A 20,593-nucleotide genomic window follows, 5' to 3' on the forward strand; every position below is an offset into this window, starting at 1 on the left:
TTAATTTTATAGTGGTTATTCTCGATAGGGAGTGTATGAAGTTATACTAATTAATGATAAAAACAATTGAACGATGCTCATTACGATGAAAATGAGTTAGTATACATTAATACAATTTTTAGAATATGGTTAGAAAATTAAACAACACTAAAGATTATAGGCTTTAGTATATAAAGTATTTACCAAAAACTCAATATTTTTGTAGGGGTTAGCCCATAGATTTTGAGAAAAATTCAAAAAATATGACAATATTTTTTTAATGCCAAGTTGCATCCTGCACTAACATATGATGATGTTCAAAGAGGTTTGGAGCCTTGTCGTCTCCGTTTATCAAGAAAATAATAATTTTATAGGGTTATTCCATCGATTTAGGGAGTGTTATGAGTTTTATTAAAATTAATTGATAAAAACAATTGAACGATGCTCATTTACCATGAAAAAGTTTAGCATACATTAATACAAATGTAGAATATGGTAGAAATTTTAAAACATCACTAAAGATTATGGCTTCAGTATATAAAGAATTACCAAAAACTCAATATTTTTGTAGGGGTTACCCATAGATTTTGAGAAAATTTCAAAAAATATGACAATATTGTTTTAATGCCTAGTTGCATCCATCACTAACATATGATGATGTTCAAAGAAGTTTGGAGTCTTTGTCGTCTCCGTTTATCAAGAAAATAATAATTTTATAGTGGTTATTCCATCGATTTAGGGAGTATTATGAAGTTTTACTAAATTAATTGATAAAAACAATTGAACGATGCTCATTTACCATTAAAAAGAGTTTAGCATACATTAATACAAATCTAGAATATGGTAAAAATTTTAAAACAACACTAAAGATTATGGCCTTCATTATATAACGAATTTACCAAAAACTCAATATTTTTGTAGGGGTTAGCCCATAGATTTTGAGAAAATTTCAAAAATATGACAATATTGTTTTAATGCTTGGTTGCATCCTTCACTAACATATGATGATGTTCAAAGAGGTTTGGAGTCTTTGTCGTCTCCGTTTATCAAGAAAATAATAATTTTATAGTGGTTATTCCATCGATTTAGGGAGTGTTATGAAGTTTTACTAAATTAATTGATAAAAAACAATTGAACGATGCTAATTTACCATGAAAATGAGTTTAGTATACATTAAAACAAATTTTAGAATATGGTTAGAAATTTTTAAACAACACTAAAAATTATAGGCTTTAGTATATAAGTATTTACCAAAAACTCAATATTTTTGTAGGGGTTAGCCCATAGATTTTGAGAAAATTTCAAAAAATATGATAATATTTTTTTAATGCCTAGTTGCATCCTGCACTAACATATGATGATGTTCAAAGAGGTTTGGAGCCTTTGTCGTCTCCGTTTATCAAGAAAATAATAATTTTATAGTGGTTATTCCATCGATTTAGGGAGTGTTATGAAGTTTTACTAAATTAATTGATAAAAACAATTGAACGATGCTCATTTACCATGAAAAAGTTTAGCATACATTAATACAAATTAGAATATGGTAGAATTTTAAAACATCACTAAAGATTATGGCTTCAGTATATAAAGATTTACCAAAAACTCAATATTTTTGTAGGGGTTAGCCCATAGATTTTGAGAAAATTTCAAAAAATATGACAATATTGTTTTAATGCCTAGTTGCATCCTTCACTAACATATGATGATGTTCAAAGAGGTTTGGAGTCTTTGTCGTCTCCGTTTATCAAGAAAATAATAATTTTATAGTGGTTATTCCATCGATTTAGGGAGTGTTATGAAGTTTTACTAAATTAATTGATAAAAACAATTGAACGATGCTCATTTACCATGAAAATGAGTTTAGCATACATTAATACAAATTTAGAATATGGTAGAAATTTTAAAACAACACTAAAGATTATAGGCTTTAGTATATAAAGTATTTACCAAAAACTCAATATTTTTGTAGGGGTTAGCCCATAGATTTTGAGAAAATTTCAAAAAATATGATAATATTTTTTTAATGCCTAGTTGCATCCTGCACTAACATATGATGATGTTCAAAGAGGTTTGGAGCCTTTGTCGTCTCCGTTTATCAAGAAAATAATAATTTATAGTGGTTATTCCATCGATTTAGGGAGTGTTATGAAGTTTTATTAAATTAATTGATAAAAACAATTGAACGATGCTCATTTACCATGAAAAAAGTTTAGCATACATTAATACAAATGTAGAATATGGTAGAAATTTTAAAACATCACTAAAGATTATGAGCTTCAGTATATAAAGAATTTACCAAAAACTCAATATTTTTGTAGGGGTTAGCCCATAGATTTTGAGAAAATTTCAAAAATATGACAATATTGTTTTAATGCCTAGTTGCATCCATCACTAACATATGATGATGTTCAAAGAGGTTTGGAGTCTTTGTCGTCTCCGTTTATCAAGAAAATAATAATTTTATAGTGGTTATTCCATCGATTTAGGGAGTGTTATGAAGTTTTACTAAATTAATTGATAAAAACAATTGAACGATGCTCATTTACCATGAAAATAGTTTAGCATACATTAATACAAATGTAGAATATGGTAGAAATTTTAAAACAACACTAAAGATTATGGGCTTCAGTATATAACTAATTTACCAAAAACTCAATATTTTTGTAGGGGTTAGCCCATAGATTTTGAGAAAATTTCAAAAAATATGACAATATTGTTTTAATGCTTGGTTGCATCCTTCACTAACATATGATGATGTTCAAAGAGGTTTGGAGTCTTTATCGTCTCCGTTTATCAAGAAAATAATAATTTTATAGTGGTTATTCCATCGATTTAGGGAGTGTTATGAAGTTTTACTAAATTAATTGATAAAAACAATTGAACGATGCTCATTTACCATGAAAATGAGTTTAGTATACATTAATACAAATTTAGAATATGGTTAGAAATTTTAAAACAACACTAAAGATTATGGGCTTCAGTATATAAAGAATTTACCAAAAACTCAATATTTTTGTAGGGGTTAGCCCATAGATTTTGAGAAAATTTCAAAAAATATGACAATATTTTTTTAATGCCTAGTTGCATCCTGCACTAACATATGATGATGTTCAAAGAGGTTTGGAGCCTTTGTCGTCTCCGTTTATCAAGAAAATAATAATTTTATAGTGGTTATTCCATCGATTTAGGGAGTGTTATGAAATTTTACTAAATTAATTGATAAAAACAATTGAACGATGCTCATTTACCATGAAAAAGAGTTTAGCATACATTAATACAAATTTAGAATATGGTTAGAAATTTTAAAACAACACTAAAGATTATAGGCATTAGTATATAAAGAATTTACCAAAAACTCAATATTTTTGTAGGGGGTTAGCCCATAGATTTTGAGAAAATTTCAAAAAATATGACAATATTGTTTTAATGCTTAGTTGCATCCTTCACTAACATATGATGATGTTCAAAGAGGTTTGGAGCCTTTGTCGTCTCCGTTTATCAAGAAAATAATAATTTTATAGTGGTTATTCCATCGATTTAGGGAGTGTTATGAAGTTTTACTAAATTAATTGATAAAAACAATTGAACGATGCTCATTTACCATGAAAAAAGTTTAGCATACATTAATACAAATGTAGAATATGGTAGAAATTTTAAAACATCACTAAAGATTATGGGCTTCAGTATATAAAGAATTTACCAAAAACTCAATATTTTTGTAGGGGTTAGCCCATAGATTTTGAGAAAATTTCAAAAAATATGACAATATTGTTTTAATGCCTAGTTGCATCCTTCACTAACATATGATGATGTTCAAAGAGGTTTGGAGTCTTTGTCGTCTCCGTTTATCAAGAAAATAATAATTTTATAGTGGTTATTCCATCGATTTAGGGAGTATTATGAAGTTTTACTAAATTAATTGATAAAAACAATTGAACGATGCTCATTTACCATGAAAAAGAGTTTAGCATACATTAATACAAATGTAGAATATGGTAGAAATTTTAAAACAACACTAAAGATTATGGGCTTCAGTATATAAAGAATTTACCAAAAACTCAATATTTTTGTAGGGGTTAGCCCATAGATTTTGAGAAAATTTCAAAAAATATGACAATATTGTTTTAATGCCTAGTTGCATCCTTCACTAACATATGATGATGTTCAAAGAGGTTTGGAGCCTTTGTCATCGTTTTTCGTCTCCGTTTATCAAGAAAGTAATAATTTTATAGTGGTTATTCCATCGATTTAGGGAGTGTTATGAAGTTTTACTAAATTAATTGATAAAAACAATTGAACGATGCTCATTTACCATGAAAAAAGTTTAGCATACATTAATACAAATGTAGAATATGGTAGAAATTTTAAAACAACACTAAAGATTATGGCTTCATTATATAAAGAATTTACCAAAAACTTAACATTTTTGTAGGGGTTAGCCCATAGATTTTGAGAAAATTTCAAAAAATATGACAATATTATTTTAATGCCTAGTTGCATCCTTCACTAACATATGATGATGTTCAAAGAGGTTTGGAGCCTTTGTCGTCTCCGTTTATCAAGAAAATAATAATTTTATAGTGGTTATTTCATCGATTTAGGGAGTGTTATGAAGTTTTACTAAATTAATTGATAAAAACAATTGAACGATGCTCATTTACTATGAAAAATAGTTTAGCATACATTAATACAAATGTAGAATATGGTAGAAATTTTAAAACAACACTAAAGGTTATGGGCTTCAGTATATAAAGAATATACCAAAAACTCTATATTTTTGTAGGTTTAGCCCATAGATTTTGAGAAAATTTCAAAAAATATGACAATATTGTTTTAATGCCTAGTTGCATCCTTCACTAACATATGATGATGTTCAAAGAGGTTTGGAGTCTTTGTCGTCTCCGTTTATCAAGAAAATAATAATTTTATAGTGGTTATTCCATCGATTTAGGGAGTATTATGACGTTTTACTAAATTAATTGATAAAATCATGATAATATTTGCCATGAAAACGAGTTTAGTATACATTAATACAAATTTAGAATATGGTTAGGAATTTTAAAACAACACTAAAGATTATAGGCTTTAGTATATAAAGTATTTACCAAAAACTCAATATTTTTGTAGGGGCCCATAGATTTTGAGAAAATTTCAAAAAATATGATAATATTTTTTTTAATGCCTAGTTGCATCTTGCACTAACATATGATGATGTTCAAAGAGGTTTGGAGCCTTTGTCGTCTCCGTTTATCAAGAAAATAATAATTTTATAGTGGTTATTCCATCGATTTAGGGAGTGTTATGAAGTTTTACTAAATTAATTGATAAAAACAATTGAACGATGCTCATTTACCATGAAAAAGAGTTTAGCATACATTAATACAAATGTAGAATATGGTAGAAATTTTAAAACAACACTAAAGATTATGGCTTCATTATATAACGAATTTACCAAAAACTCAATATTTTTGTAGGGGTTAGCCCATAGATTTTGAGAAAATTTCAAAAAATATGACAATATTGTTTTAATGCTTGGCTGCATCCTTCACTAACATATGATGATGTTCAAAGAGGTTTGGAGTCTTTTTCGTCTCCGTTTATCAAGAAAGTAATAATTTTATAGTGGTTATTCCATCGATTTAGGGAGTGTTATGAAGTTTTACTAAATTAATTGATAAAAACAATTGAACGATGCTCATTTACCATGAAAAAAGTTTAGCATACATTAATACAAATGTAGAATATGGTAGAAATTTTAAAACAACACTAAAGATTATGGCTTCATTATATAAAGAATTTACCAAAAACTCTATATTTTTGTAGGGTTAGCCCATAGATTTTGAGAAAATTTCAAAAAATATGACAATATTGTTTTAATGCCTAGTTTCATCCTTCACTAACATATGATGATGTTCAAAGAGGTTTGGAGTCTTTGTCGTCTCCGTTTATCAAGAAAATAATAATTTTATAGTGGTTATTCCATCGATTTAGGGAGTAATATGAAGTTATACTAAATTAATTGATAAAAACAATTGAACGATGCTCATTTACCATGAAAATGAGTTTAGTATACATTAATACAAATTTAGAATATGGTTAGAAATTTTAAAACAACACTAAAGATTATTGGCTTTAGTATATAAAGTATTTACCAAAAACTCAATATTTTTGTAGGGGTTAGCCCATAGATTTTGAGAAAATTTCAAAAAATATGATAATATTTTTTTAATGCCTAATTGCATCTTGCACTAACATATGATGATATTCAGAGAGGTTTGGAGCCTTTGTCGTCTCCGTTTATCAAGAAAATAATAATTTTATAGTGGTTATTCCATCGATTTAGGGAGTGTTATGAAGTTTTACTAAATTAATTGATAAAAACAATTGAACGATGCTCATGTACCATGAAAAAGAGTTTAGCATACATTAATACAAATGTAGAATATGATAGAAATTTTAAAACATCACTAAAGATTATGGGCTTCAGTATATAAAAAAATTACCAAAAACTCAATATTTTTGTAGGGGTTAGCCTATAGATTTTGAGAAAATTTCAAAAAATATGACAATATTGTTTTAATGCCTAGTTGCATCCTGCACTAACATATGATGATGTTCAAAGAGGTTTGGAGTCTTTGTCGTCTCCGTTTATCAAGAAAATAATAATTTTATAGTGGTTATTCCATCGATTTAGGGAGTGTTATGAAGTTTTACTAAATTAATTGATAAAAATAATTGAACGATGCTCATTTACCATGAAAAAGAATTTAGCATACATTAATACAAATTTAGAATATGGTAGAAATTTTAAAACATCACTAAAGATTATGGGCTTCAGTATATAAAGAATTTACCAAAAACTCAATATTTTTGTAGGGGTTAGCCCATAGATTATAAGAAAATTTCAAAAAATATGACAATATTGTTTTAATGCTTGGTTGCATCCTTCACTAACATATGATGATGTTCAAAGATCTTTGGAGTCTTTGTCGTCTCCGTTTATCAAGAAAATAATAATTTTATAGTGGTTATTCCATCGATTTAGGGAGTGTTATGAAGTTATACTAAATTAATTGATAAAAACAATTGAACGATGCTCATTTACCATGAAAAAGAGTTTAGCATACATTAATACGAATGTAGAATATAGTAGAAATTTTAAAACAACACTAAAGATTATGGCTTCATTATATAACGAATTTACCAAAAACTCGATATTTTTGTAGGGGGTTAGCCCATAGATTTTGAGAAAATTTCAAAAAATATGACAATATTGTTTTAATGCTTGGTTGCATCCTTCACTAACATATGATGATGTTCAAAAAGGTTTGGAGCCTTTGTCGTCTCCATTTATCAAGAAAATAATAATTTTATAGTGGTTATCCATCAATTTAGGGAGTGTTATGAAGTTTTACTAAATTAATTGATAAAAACAATTGAACGATGCTCATTTACAATGAAAAATAGTTTAGCATACATTAATAGAAATTTAGAATATGGTACAAATTTTAAAACATCACTAAAGATTATGGGCTTCAGTATATAAAGAATTTACCAAAAACTCAATACTTTTGTAGGGGTTAGCCCATAGATTTTGAAAAATTTCAAAAAATATGACAATATTGTTTTAATGCTTAGTTGCATCCTTCACTAACATATGATGATTTTCAAAGAGGTTTGGAGCCTTTGTCGTCTCCGTTTATCAAGAAAATAATAATTTTATAGTGGTTATTCCATCGATTTAAGGAGTATTATGACGTTTTACTAAATTAATTGATAAAAACAATTGAACGATGCTCATTTACCATGAAAATGAGTTTAGTATACATTAAGACAAATTTAGAATATGGTTAGAAATTTTAAAACAACACTAAAGATTATAGGCTTTAGTATATAAAGTATTTACCAAAAACTCAATATTTTTGAAGGGGTTATCCCATAGATTTTGAGAAAATTTCAAAAAATATGATAATATTTTTTTAATGCCTAGTTGCATCCTGCACTAACATATGATGATGTTCAAAGAGGTTTGGAGCCTTTGTTGTCTCCGTTTATCAAGAAAATAATAATTTTATAGTGGTTATTCCATCGATTTAGGGAGTGTTATAAAATTTTACTAAATTAATTGATAAAAACAATTGAACGATGCTCATTTACCATGAAAAAAGTTTAGCATACATTAATACAAGTGTATAATATGGTAGAAATTTTAAAACATCACTAAAGATTATGAGCTTCAGTATATAAAGAATTTACCAAAAACTCAATATTTTTGTAGGGGTTAGCCCATAGATTTTGAGAAAATTTCAAAAAATATGAAAATATTGTTTTAATACCTAGTGGCATCCTTCACTAACATATGATGATGTTCAAAGAGGTTTGGAGTCTTTGTCGTCTCCGTTTATCAAGAAAATAATAATTTTATAGTGGTTATTCCATCGATTTAGGGAGTATTATGAAGTTTTACTAAATTAATTGATAAAAATAATTGAACGATGCTCATTTACCATTAAAAAGAGTTTAGCATACATTAATACAAATATAGAATATGGTAGAAATTATAAAACAGCACTAAAGATTATGGGCTTCATTATATAACGAATTTACCAAAACATCAATATTTTTGTAGGGGGTTTAGCCCATAGATTTTGAGAAAATTTCAAAAAATATGACAATATTGTTTTAATGTTTGGTTGCATCCTTCACTAACATATGATGATGTTCAAAGAGGTTTGGAGTCTTTGTCGTCTCCGTTTATCAAGAAAATAATAATTTTATAGTGGTTATTCCATCGATTTAGGGAGTGTTGTGAAGTTATACTAAATTAATTGATAAAAACAATTGAACGATGCTCATTTACCATGAAAAAGAGTTTAGCATACATTAATACGAATGTAGAATATAGTAGAAATTTTAAAACAACACTAAAGATTATGGCTTCATTATATAACGAATTTACCAAAAACTCGATATTTTTGTAGGGGGTTAGCCCATAGATTTTGAGAAAATTTCAAAAAATATGACAATATTGTTTTAATGCTTGGTTGCATCCTTCACTAACATATGATGATGTTCAAAAAGGTTTGGAGCCTTTGTCGTCTCCGTTTATCAAGAAAATAATAATTTTATAGTGGTTATTCCATCGATTTAGGGAGTGTTATGAAGTTTTATTAAATTAATTGATAAAAACAATTGAACGATGCTCATTTACCGTGAAAAAAGTTTAGCATACATTAATACAATTGTAGAATATGTGAGAAATTTTAAAACATCACTAAAGATTATGAGCTTCATTATATAAAGAATTTACCAAAAACTCAATATTTTTGTAGGGGTTAGCCCATAGATTTTGAGAAAATTTCAAAAGATATGACAATATTTTTTTAATGGCTAGTTGCATCAGGCACTAACACATGATGATGTTCAAAGAGGTTTGGAGTCTTTGTCGTCTCCGTTTATCAAGAAAATAATAATTTTATAGTGGTTATTCCATCGATTTAGAGAGTATTATGATGTTTTAGTAAATTAATTGATAAAAAAGTTATTGATTCCCATATGCCATGAAAAAGAACTTAAAATACATTAATACAAATGTAGAATGTGGTTAGAAATTTTAAAGCAACACTAAAGATTAGAGGCTTCAATATATAAATTACTTACCAAAAACTCAATATTTTCGTAGGGGTTCACATAGATTTTGAAAAAATTTCAAAAAATACGACAATATTGTTTTAATGCATAGTTGGATCCTGCACTAACATATGATGATGTTCAAAGAGGTTTGGAGCCTTTCTCGTCTCCGCTTTTCTAGAAAATAATGATTTTATAGTGGTTATTCCATCGATTTAGGGAGTATTATGAAGTTCTAAAAAGTTAATTGATAAAAAAGTTATAACGATTCCCATTTACCATGAAAAAAATCTTAAAATACATTAATGCAAATGTAGAATGTGGTTAGAAATTTTAAAACAACACTAAGATTATAGGCTTCGGTATATAAGTCATTTACCAAAAACTCAATATTTTCGTAGGGGTTGCACAAGGATTTTGAGTAAATTTCAAAAAATATGACAATATTGTTTTAGTGCATAGTTGCATTATGCACTAACATATGATGATGTTCAAAGAGGTATGGAGCCTTTGTTGTCTCTATTTTTCAAGAGAATAGCGATTTTATAATGGTTAGTCCACTAATTTTTGGGAGTATATGATGTTTTATTAAATTAATGTATAAAAACAATTTAACGATCCTCATTTACCATGAAAAAAAGTTTAGCATACATTAATACAAATGTAGAATATGGTAGAAATTTTAAAACAACACTAAAGATTATAGGCTTCAGTATATAAAGTATTTACCAAAAACTCAATATTTTCGTAGGGGTTGTTAACACATAAATTTTGAGTAAATTTAAAAAAATACGAAAATATTGTTTTAATGCGTAGTTGCATCCTACTAACATACGATGATGTTCAAAGAGGTTTGAATCCTTAGTTGTCTCCGTTTTTCAAGAAAATAGTGATTTTATAGTGGTTATTCCATCGATTTAGGGAGTATTATGAAGTTTTACTAAATTAATTAATAAAAACAATTGAAGGATGCTCATTTACCATGAAAAAGAGTTTAACATACATTAATACAAATGTAGAATATGGTTAGAAATTTTAAAACAACACTAAAGATTATAGGCTTCAGTATATATAAAGTATTTACCAAAAACTCAATATTTTCGTAGGGAACACCTAGATTTTGAGAAAATTTCAAAAAATACTACAATATTGTTTTAATTACTAGTTGCATCTTGCACGAACATATGATGATTTTCAAAGAGGTTTGGAGCCTTTGGTTGTCTCCGTTTTTCAAGAAAATAGTGATTTTATAGGGGTTATTCCATCGATTTATGGAATATTATGAAGTTTTTCTAAATTAATTGATAAAAACAATTGAAAGATGCTCATTTACCATGAAAAAAAAGTTTATCATACATTAATACAAATGTAGAATATGGTTAGAAGTTTTAAAACAACACTAAAAGTTTGGAGCCTTTGCTGTATTCGTTTTTCAAGAAAATAGTGATTTTCATGACTTCACATTGTTAGTATTATGTTATTCTGTTCTTTCACGTTATTTTATACTCCATCTGTTTCATTTTAAGTGTCACTTAGGGTTTGTGCACACAGATTAAGGAAACAATTAATTTTGTATATTTCCTATATAAAAACACAATTATATATACACCTAACCATATTTCAACCAATGGAATAATAAATTGTTAAATAAAATTAATAAATTTTGCATTGAAAATTGAAAACGACACTTATTTTATAACGAAAAAATTCCCTACAACGACACTTAATATGAAACGGAGGGAGTAATAATTTATATCACCAATTATGAAACTAATTAATGCAGTATTTTATTAAAATTTGTGAATTTTTAGTTAGATTTTTTCTCAATAGATTTTGTTATGACTAAAACTATAATTTAATTTTATTGTTAGATTATTATTAATATTCTTGTGAATTATTAAGATTTTTTTAAAAATATTATAGATTTATATGATTAATATAAATAACCATATAAACCATATGGATTAACTAATGAAATGGTCTTACTAAGACAAGGTAGATAAAAATAATGACTATATTATAATATAATAGATAATTAAATTTGTTATTATTTTCTAAATGCATAAATAGTTTTCATAATAGATATTTTATTAATGTGTGATAGTTTTCATAATAGATATTTTATTAACTTATTTTCATCAAAACAAATTACTGTTGACATTATTTTTAACAAATTTAAATCAAGTATCTTCACCTTTCTAGAATGACATTTTATTTTTTTAATTTAAGAATTAATACACTGGCACCTTCAACAAATTTAATTTATCAAAACTATTATAAATTTAAAATTTATACAAAAGTTAATTACCGCAAGACATATGAAATAATGTTTTTAAAATTATAAAAACTATTATTACATAACATGTAATGAATAAATCTACTTTTCAAATGATAGTATCCTGCAATATTGCTGGAAATTATCTGGTTACATAAACATCAGAAGCAGCAGAAACGAGAATTAAAACCTTTCCAAATTTATTAAATAACTCAAAGAGAGGATTATAATAGAAAGTCAAAATGAAAGTTGTTCAGGTGTTCTTGTTCAGGCCAGTTTTGTCCTTGACCACATCTGCAGCTCCTTGTGCCTTCTGCTTCATCTGTTGTCCAGCCTACAATTCACGTTTACCGTTAAAAGACCGTATAAGTTTTCTTCTGTAATGTACGTGTGTTTTTGGTCTAATTTCAATATGGTTTTCTTATAAAATACACGAGAGACTGAGAAAACTAACATGTTGCATGGAGTCTTGAGCTGAAGCAGCAGCATCTTTGGCCTTATCCATCAAACCACTTGCCTTCTCCTGCGTTGACACATTTGAACATGTTCATAAGATACATTTTGCCAAATCTAAAATAAATTTAACAACCCCGTTTAGTGAAAAGAAAACAATGGATTTACATATATATATAGAAGTCTCTCATAGGTATGTATATCAACATGTATAACAAACAATCAATGACTTTTGACTGCAAGAGTTAACCTTAGTCTGGCCAGTGGCTTGGCCGGCTTGGTAGCTTAGGTTTTGCTTGTCTGACATTTTCTTTCTTGCTTAGAACTTAATCTGATGCTTTAATTGATTGCTTTGTGTCTGATGATGTAAAAATGTTGGGAGTGTTTGGTTGCTATTTATAACCCAAAGGGACGTGATTGGGTGTGTCTCCACGTGTTGAGGACACGACGATTGGTCCGAGAATGTTGCGTCCGTCGGTACGTGGCGCATTTAACCGTTTGACCAGGACATAAAAGACTCGTTAAGTACTTGTGTTTGTCGATCCCAGATCCGGAAAACTAGCCAAGTGATTATTCTTTCTAGGAAAATCACACATCCGGTACAACACCATCTCTCATCTCAACCAGCTTCTCATAGAGCAGTATGGCCGCCTTGTTGGGGAGTTCCTCTCTTGTATCAAAAGCTCGTAAAGGTTTCTTAAGCGTAAGGATCCAAATAATGCCCTTCTAAAAGAGACCATTGAGAGGGAAAACAAGTGTCTAAGGCCGGAGAGCTTAAAGCATGTTTGTTGGAGATACACTGAGTGGAACAAAACTTGTTAGTGGTTGTATTTGTATGTGCAAGTGCAACCTGTTATGTTCTAAACTTAGAGATCAATATCTTACAGTGCGCACGATAACAGAGAAAGAGAGAGAGAGTATAAAAACCCATAGATCATAATAGCAAATATAATTGTCTTACATATATTAAAACCAGAATTCATATAAAGTAAAAAAGACACAACAACACAAATGCTTAAGAAGAAGAGTAACTCAACTTCACAAGTCAATTATTCATTATTAATATTAAAAAAAAAAAAGCAAAAATAGTTCTGCTAGATTCCCTCGTCCTTCTCGTCCTCGCTGCTGCAGCTATTGTTGCTGCTCCACTCACACTTCAATGTAGATCTAGGCGACCCACAGTACTTGCCTAGCTTCTCAAACGTCTGATACATCACCGTTCCGCTCTCTTCTCCCAGAGACTCGAATGTCCTCTCTCTGCACCCGTAATCTTCCAAGTCTACACTTATCTCTGGCTTGTATGCGTTCACTCCAACGCTCGAGTGCACAGCCACAGAGAATTGTTTGGGCTCAAAGCAAGACAGAACCCTTGTCACCAGCTGGCTCAGGTCAATAGTGTTGAAGTCATAACCCACAGCTTCGAAGCTCGCGTAGCTAAACCCATCCTCAGGGGTCACATGGATAGTGGAGATTGCATCTCCTTCGATGGAGTTCATAGAGTAGCCGCAGGGCTCGAACTCAAAGTCGCAGATCTGGGACTGAGGAAGGATCTTTCTGATTCCGGAGTTGTCGGTCATTGAACCAGTCTCGCCATTCTTGTAGAAGACAGAGGCTTTCTCCCTGTCTAGACCAGTCATGCACATCTCGAGCGTGTAGACATTGTTGTTGCTGGAGGACTGGGCAGAGGAGGCAGCATAGACATGCCATTTCTTAGTCTCATCATCATTACCCATCAAGTAGGCAACGCTGTTCAAACCCAGCTTAGTAAAGTGACCATCAAGAACAGAGACTTCCTCAGAGAAGCTCCGGTGAGGAAAAGGCTGGCCGCCAGGGCAGAGGAAGGAGCCGCGAGTGTACTTGACGGACTCGACACTCAGAGAGAGCTCACCGGCCAGCTTAAGAAGAGGCGGGATGGAGAGGAGGAGCTTGGTGGTGCCACAAGTCTTGATGATGACTTTGTAAGGGTAGACAAAGAAGCTGGACTCAGAGAGGACGTAAGAGTCCAAGTGATCGTTGGAGAGAGAGGACACGATCTCACATGCAGCAGGAGTGAGTATTTCGTCAAGCTGGGACCTGGTCAGAGCACGGAGACCCAGGCCCTTGGAGTCTTGGAAGATGCTTGGCTCGAAGAAAGAGACCTCGAGCCTCTTCTCGTAGCCTTCGAAACCGATTGCAGACAAAGCCATGTCGCCTTGTAGTAAGAGGAGAGAACGATTGGATTGGGGAACCAAGCAGAAACGGAGCTTTGAAGAAAGTAAATTATAAACTGGAAACTAAAGAAAACTATAACTATAGTTGGAGACTCGGTGCACGCTACAACTCAGGATGGCCTCTTAGCGCACTGCAAAGAAAGTAAAACAATAACATTGTTAAGAAACTTGATACTGTCATGATTGAAGAGGGTAATAAAATGATGGGGAAGAAGCTTTACGTTGGAGTAGACAGAAGATTTGAATTTCTTGATTCCACCGTTGGGTCGAACGTCTTCAATGCTGTAACCGAGGGGAGCTTCGTAAAACAAGGAACTACTACTACTGCTAGACTTCTTTTTACCACCTTTAGATTCCATCATAAGCTCATTCACGCGTTCTGTAATCAACAAAACCATATGGTTAGGTAAAGGTGAACAGATACTCATCAATGTTCAAAGTTTCAAAATTTCAATAACATATCTAAAAAAACGTTCAATACTCATTCTTAGATGAGACATATGATCAAATTGTTGCAGCAGATCTACAACTATGGTGAGCCTAAGATTACAGTTAACCCTTAAAAACAGTTATGTATATGTAACATTAATCAAAATATAAGTATTTCAATTCAGATATAAAATCAATCTGTTATACAAAAACCAATAGCATATGCGTTAGATCAATCGACAACGTTTACTACTCATCCTAGCATAAAGGTTTACCAAACGAGACATGATTAAATTGTTTCATTATACCAATACAACAATATGAACCTAAGATTACGGCTAATCAATCCTTAAAACGTAACGATTTGTTATCTAACAATGAATATATCAACATAGCTCAGAATGATCAATCTCTTATACATAAACCAATACTATATGCGAAGATCAATCGAAAACTTACATATTTTATGAATTTTAGATCAAGAACACGAATTATGAATCCCTTCTTTCAACAGATACCAAACCTGAAAAATCGAGAATTCTTCATTAAGAAAACAATTTCGTGATAAAAACAATAATCAGATAGATCTGTAACGCAAAGAAAAAAAAAACAAAAAGCTAACCAGATCCAGATGATTGGGGAGAAAGAGCGAGACTTTTGATCAATTGAAAACTCAGAAAGAAAACCCTAATTTGAAAGAAGGTTGAAGAAGATGATGATTTGGTAATGATGAGGGGGCGTTCGTGAAGAGAAAGCCAACGTTGAAACACTTTCTTTTATAAGCCCTAATTGCGCCACGGTTATTTACTTCTTTACCCTTTAACCTTAAACAGGCGAAAGCTCAGGACTCTCCTCAGCCGTTCATTTTCTTGTTCTATTTTTCAACGATAGGTTGCGTGATTCCTGACCACAGCTTAAAATAAAAGCAACAAATCTTATAGTAATTAATACATTTTATTTTATTTTATTTTATTTGTTTGTTTCCGTATCCACTAGGAAACTTATTTTATTGTTTTGAAACAAATATTTTGACATTATCTTTCCGCCGAGAATAACAAGCAACAACATTACTAGATAACTACCAACCAGTTAAATAATGACACGTATATCATCTGGGCGAATAGCTCGAGGTGGGCTGTCACGTAGCGCGGCCCAAAGAATCGAATTTTATTTTCTATTCGCCAAGGCTCTCCATTACCCTCTCGTGACTCATTCATGATTCCATTAGTCAACAAAGCTACAAACATAAAGATTATACAATTTTGTAATAATCAACACTGGACTTTTGATATGAAAAGTACGTAATTATTCTAGTCTAAAGGTGGAATTGTCTTTTGAAAAAGTATCTAGATTTTGTACAGACATACACACTTTCTATAGTTTATTTACCCACAGCCAAACAAAATAATTTATCTTTCACATTTGTAATAGTGAGATTTTCATACAAAACAGAACCATATACCTTCTTCTTTTACCTAGAAGTTGCTAGGATGATTCAGAGGGGGTTTCTGATAAGATATTCCCACCCAACTTGTCAAATATGATGACAGAAGAATATATTCCAACAAGATAGATAAAATGATATGTGTACAAGAATTCGAATCCCAAATCACATGGTATATGTTACAAGATTAAACCGTTTCTTTTTCTTACGGTTTGGTAATAGTCTTCTCAATTCTCATAAATCCAGTTTCAGTTCTTCAAAACGCTTTGATACCTGATGATGAATACAAACTAAGGATTAATGCCACAATTGTTTGTTAACTCAAAGAAAGCTCAGAGATTTACCAATCATAATCATCAACATCAATTGTTCACTAGAAGTGAGATAACATCGATCATCCATCATCAAGTTAAATCATGTCATGTCTTATTCATTCACTATCTGTTAACAAGTTCCCAAGAAGAGTTATTAAAACCAGAAAGTAAAAGACAAACCTTAATAATGGAGTAAGCCAATGGAAGCAAGGTATCTTGGATTCATTGCATCTTCAGGGAAAATTTTCAGAGCATGTATGAGTTTTATAAACGGTATTTTACCTCCAGTGTTATGATTTGGATACATTTAAGAAAGAAAAAGCTATGTCAACTTACAGGTCGTAAGCAAAACTTCACTCACCACTCATCTTGGCAAATACTTCAACAATGCTAAGCCCACTTCGAACACGCTTTTTTTTTTTTTTTTTTAACGATTGAACACGCTTTTTTTTGTCTGAAATATTTATATATACAAATTCATCTTTCAGATAAACGAATGCATCAAGTGAACAAAGGCTTAGAACCTTGTCTAAGAAACTCAAACAGAACAAGGGCTTTGCCATGTGGAGACTACTCAACATTGTTCTAGCTTGAACCGCTTTAGCTAATGTTTGCCTGCCTCCTCCAAATTTTCGATTCGTAGGAGCTGATCTGGCCATAACATTGTTAATGAAGCTATATTGCTCGCTGCTCGTAGAGGTCGGTCTTTAAATGGCCTTTTTGTTTCATCAAATCTTGTTGATGCCCGGGGTTTAAAAAGAGCTGATTGTTTTTCAGGTGGGGAAGTGGTGTCACGGGAAGATATAATGGAAGCTATAGAGAGGGCGAAGTATGGGATCAATGACAAGGGAGTGAGGCCAGAGACTTTAGGAAATGAGCTTAGCAAGCTGTTTCCATGCATGGATATGCCATCTTTGGCTGGGAGGAAGAGGAACGGTCCAGATCAAGATGGTTCACAAGGACCGTTTGGTTATCAAACTCTCAGCTAAACCAAACCGGTTTGAGAGCAAATCCACTGATTCCGAGTCTCTTTGCATCTGAAAATTTTGAAAAATGTAGCTTTTTGTTAGTTAACATACATTATATATACATAGCCTATAAAACTGCATCAAACATATAATGTAGAACACTGATTATGGTTGTTTTATTTTAGTAAATAACCTATTAGCTAACCTTGTTTCATGCTAATCCAGAGTCTTCGGCATCTCTCATATCCCTGAAACTAAAATAGATAATTCATTCCTAATCACTTTTTATTATTCTCTTTCTTAAAATGGTTTAGCTTTTGGCAATAACGAGATGGAACTTCCTGTAACAAAACTACGCATAGGACTAGTGATCTTCCCTCTTATACTACTTACAATAGCTCCAATCCTTTATCTTCTTTTTGGTTATCCTCTCTATTATTCATCACCATCATCGATATACAAGCGTTTAACAACATCATCATTGGAGAAACCTTTGCCATCGCTTTCTTCTACGTATAACCATTCATCCAGTCCATCACCGCTAATAGCGTCATCATCATCGGATCATGATGAGACATTATCTGCAGAACATTTGTTGGATGATAACGATTATGACGATACATATCATGGTCTCAAGCCACCATCATCTTTGCGTAACAACATTTCCATATCATCGTCAAATGTTGAGCATCAAGAAAAGGAGCATCGCCGGAAAAGGAGAAAAGCGAATGGATGTGATCTATTCTCCGGTGAGTGGGTTCCAAACCCTGAAGCTCCCTACTACACAAACACGACATGCTGGGCGATACACGAACACCAAAACTGCATGAAATATGGAAGACCTGATTTAGGTTTCTTGAAATGGAGATGGAAACCGAAAGAGTGTGATCTCCCTTTGTTTGATCCTTACGAGTTTCTTGAGATCGTTAGAGGAAAAAACATGGCGTTTGTTGGTGACTCCGTTAACAGAAACCACGTGCAGTCTTTGATCTGCCTACTCTCGAGGGTACCCATATTCTTATGCTTATTATATCCAATATATTTATTAATCAATTGCTTTGTTGTAGTATTATTTTATAAACAAAAATAAAAATGAAGTTCATCACATGTTCAAGTTTCCTAGTTACGTGGAGGATGCATGCAAGCATAAATTATTGATTCGATCTCACCATTTAGGTAATTTGATGACAAGGCAAACATTAACCTTAACATTTCAGGTGGAAGAACCCGAGGATGACTCACGACAACAAGACTTCGACTTTAACTTCCAAAGATGGAAATACAAAACGTACAACTTCACAATCGCCACCTTTTGGACAACACATTTGGTTCGGTCCGAGGAAAACGGTCCAGCTGGTCCTAACTCATTCTACAACCTCTACCTCGATGAACCGGACCCTTCTTGGGCTTCCCAAGTCGCCGAGTTCGATTACATCATCATCTCCTCCGGGCAATGGTTTTTTCGACCACTCTTCCTTTATGACAAACAAAAAATGATTGGATGTTTGTATTGTTATATTCCCGGGGTCAGAAATGTCGGTGCACATTTTGCATATAGAAGAGCATTAAGAACAACGTTTAAAACAATCATAGGATTAGCGAATTTTAAAGGAGAGGTGTTTCTAAGAACATTTGCACCTTCACACTTTGAGAAAGGTGAATGGGATAAAGGTGGTAATTGCCTGAGAACTCGACCTTTTAGGTATGGTTTAACCGCCGTTAATCACTTTCATATTTTGTTTTGATACGAATGTTCTCTTCATTACATGAGCTATTTGGGTTTCTTAATTAGGAGCAATGAGACAGAGTTGGAAGGCATGAATCTGGAGACACACACCATTCAGCTCGATGAATTTCGCATTGCGAAAAGAGACAAAAACAAAAGTAATGGATTAAGTTTGAGATTACTAGATGTAACACAAATGATGTTGTTAAGACCAGATGGACATCCAAGCAGATTTGGACATAAACCTGAAGATAAAGTTATATTATACAATGATTGTGTACATTGGTGTTTACCAGGTCCTATTGATTCATGGAACGATTTTTTACTCGAGATGTTGAAAATAGAGATTTAGTATTTTTTTTTAGATCCATTCAAAAGTGAAATTAAGGTAATAGAATCTGCAGTTATTCGTATATGTAGTTATAGTACTGTTTCTTCTTACAGTGTGTTATATAGGATTGTTTTATTTTATATTAGGATTCACCAACCAATAGGATTGTTTTATTTTATATTCGATATCTTTTAAAAAATGAAACAAAATATTGTCAAATTATATTATGTTTTTAAAATTTAAAAGTAAAAAAAAATAGTAATAATTACAAAAAAAATATTTTACGTCGTCAGCATAACATTAAACCCTAAACCCTAAATTATAATCCCTAAACCCTTAATCCTAAACCCTAAACCTTTGGATAAACCCTAAACTCTAGGATAAATCCAAAACTCTAAATCAAAATCACTATACACTAAAACATTCAAGCGTTTAGGGTTTAGGGTTTTAGTGTTTTTTATTTAGAGTTTAGGATTTATCCAAGGGTTTATGGTTTACCCAAGGGTTTAGGATTTACCCAAGGATTTAGGATTTATCCAAGGGTTTAGGGTTTAGGATATAGGGTTTAGGGATTAGGATTTAGGGTTTAGTGTTTTGTTGAGAACATTAAAATATATATTTTTTAATTCTTTTTTCTGTAACTATTATCTTTTTTTTATTTTAAAAACATAATATAATTTGAGAATATTTTGTTTCTTTTTTTAAAAGATATCGAATTTGAAATAATGAAATTTTATTGGTTGGTGAACCTATAGGTTCACCCTAGGGAGTGAACCCAAGAATGACTCTTTTGAGATATGTGAGAAACAAAATTTCAACAAATTCAGATCTTAG

The 20,593-nt window shown here is 31.2% G+C and overlaps 3 protein-coding genes across 4 annotated transcripts; 1 reads left to right on the plus strand and 2 right to left on the minus strand.

Annotated features, from left to right (window-relative positions):
- Window positions 1-11,928: 11,928 nt before the first annotated feature.
- LOC106352388 (stress-induced protein KIN2-like) lies at window positions 11,929-12,730 on the minus strand. Its single transcript, XM_013792024.3, has 3 exons — window positions 12,588-12,730; window positions 12,339-12,407; window positions 11,929-12,218 (listed from the first exon to the last, which is right to left on the minus strand). The coding sequence occupies exons 1-3, from the start codon at window positions 12,642-12,644 to the stop codon at window positions 12,138-12,140; spliced, it is 207 nt and encodes a 68-aa protein (XP_013647478.1). The 5' UTR covers window positions 12,645-12,730; the 3' UTR covers window positions 11,929-12,137.
- Window positions 12,731-13,253: 523 nt separating this feature from the next.
- LOC106352145 (S-adenosylmethionine decarboxylase proenzyme 3-like) lies at window positions 13,254-15,798 on the minus strand. Of its 2 annotated transcripts, none has more exons than XM_048777287.1 (4): window positions 15,599-15,798; window positions 15,436-15,499; window positions 14,769-14,926; window positions 13,254-14,580 (listed from the first exon to the last, which is right to left on the minus strand). In XM_048777287.1, the coding sequence occupies exons 3-4, from the start codon at window positions 14,907-14,909 to the stop codon at window positions 13,432-13,434; spliced, it is 1,290 nt and encodes a 429-aa protein (XP_048633244.1). In that variant the 5' UTR covers window positions 14,910-14,926; window positions 15,436-15,499; window positions 15,599-15,798; the 3' UTR covers window positions 13,254-13,431. The 2 variants fall into 2 exon arrangements, with proteins under 2 accessions (XP_048633244.1, XP_048633243.1); XM_048777286.1 differs by having other exon boundaries at window positions 13,254-14,678; window positions 15,599-15,794.
- Window positions 15,799-16,042: 244 nt separating this feature from the next.
- On the plus strand, window positions 16,043-19,879 carry LOC106381675 (protein trichome birefringence-like 20). The gene is made up of 4 exons (XM_013821603.3): window positions 16,043-17,433; window positions 17,512-18,708; window positions 18,920-19,404; window positions 19,495-19,879. Exons 2-4 carry the CDS (start codon window positions 18,034-18,036, stop codon window positions 19,778-19,780), a joined length of 1,446 nt encoding a protein of 481 aa, XP_013677057.2. The 5' UTR covers window positions 16,043-17,433; window positions 17,512-18,033; the 3' UTR covers window positions 19,781-19,879.
- Window positions 19,880-20,593: the final 714 nt, after the last annotated feature.

This window comes from Brassica napus, chromosome A1 (assembly GCF_020379485.1).
Source record: "Brassica napus cultivar Da-Ae chromosome A1, Da-Ae, whole genome shotgun sequence".
Classification (NCBI taxonomy): Eukaryota; Viridiplantae; Streptophyta; class Magnoliopsida; order Brassicales; family Brassicaceae; genus Brassica; species Brassica napus.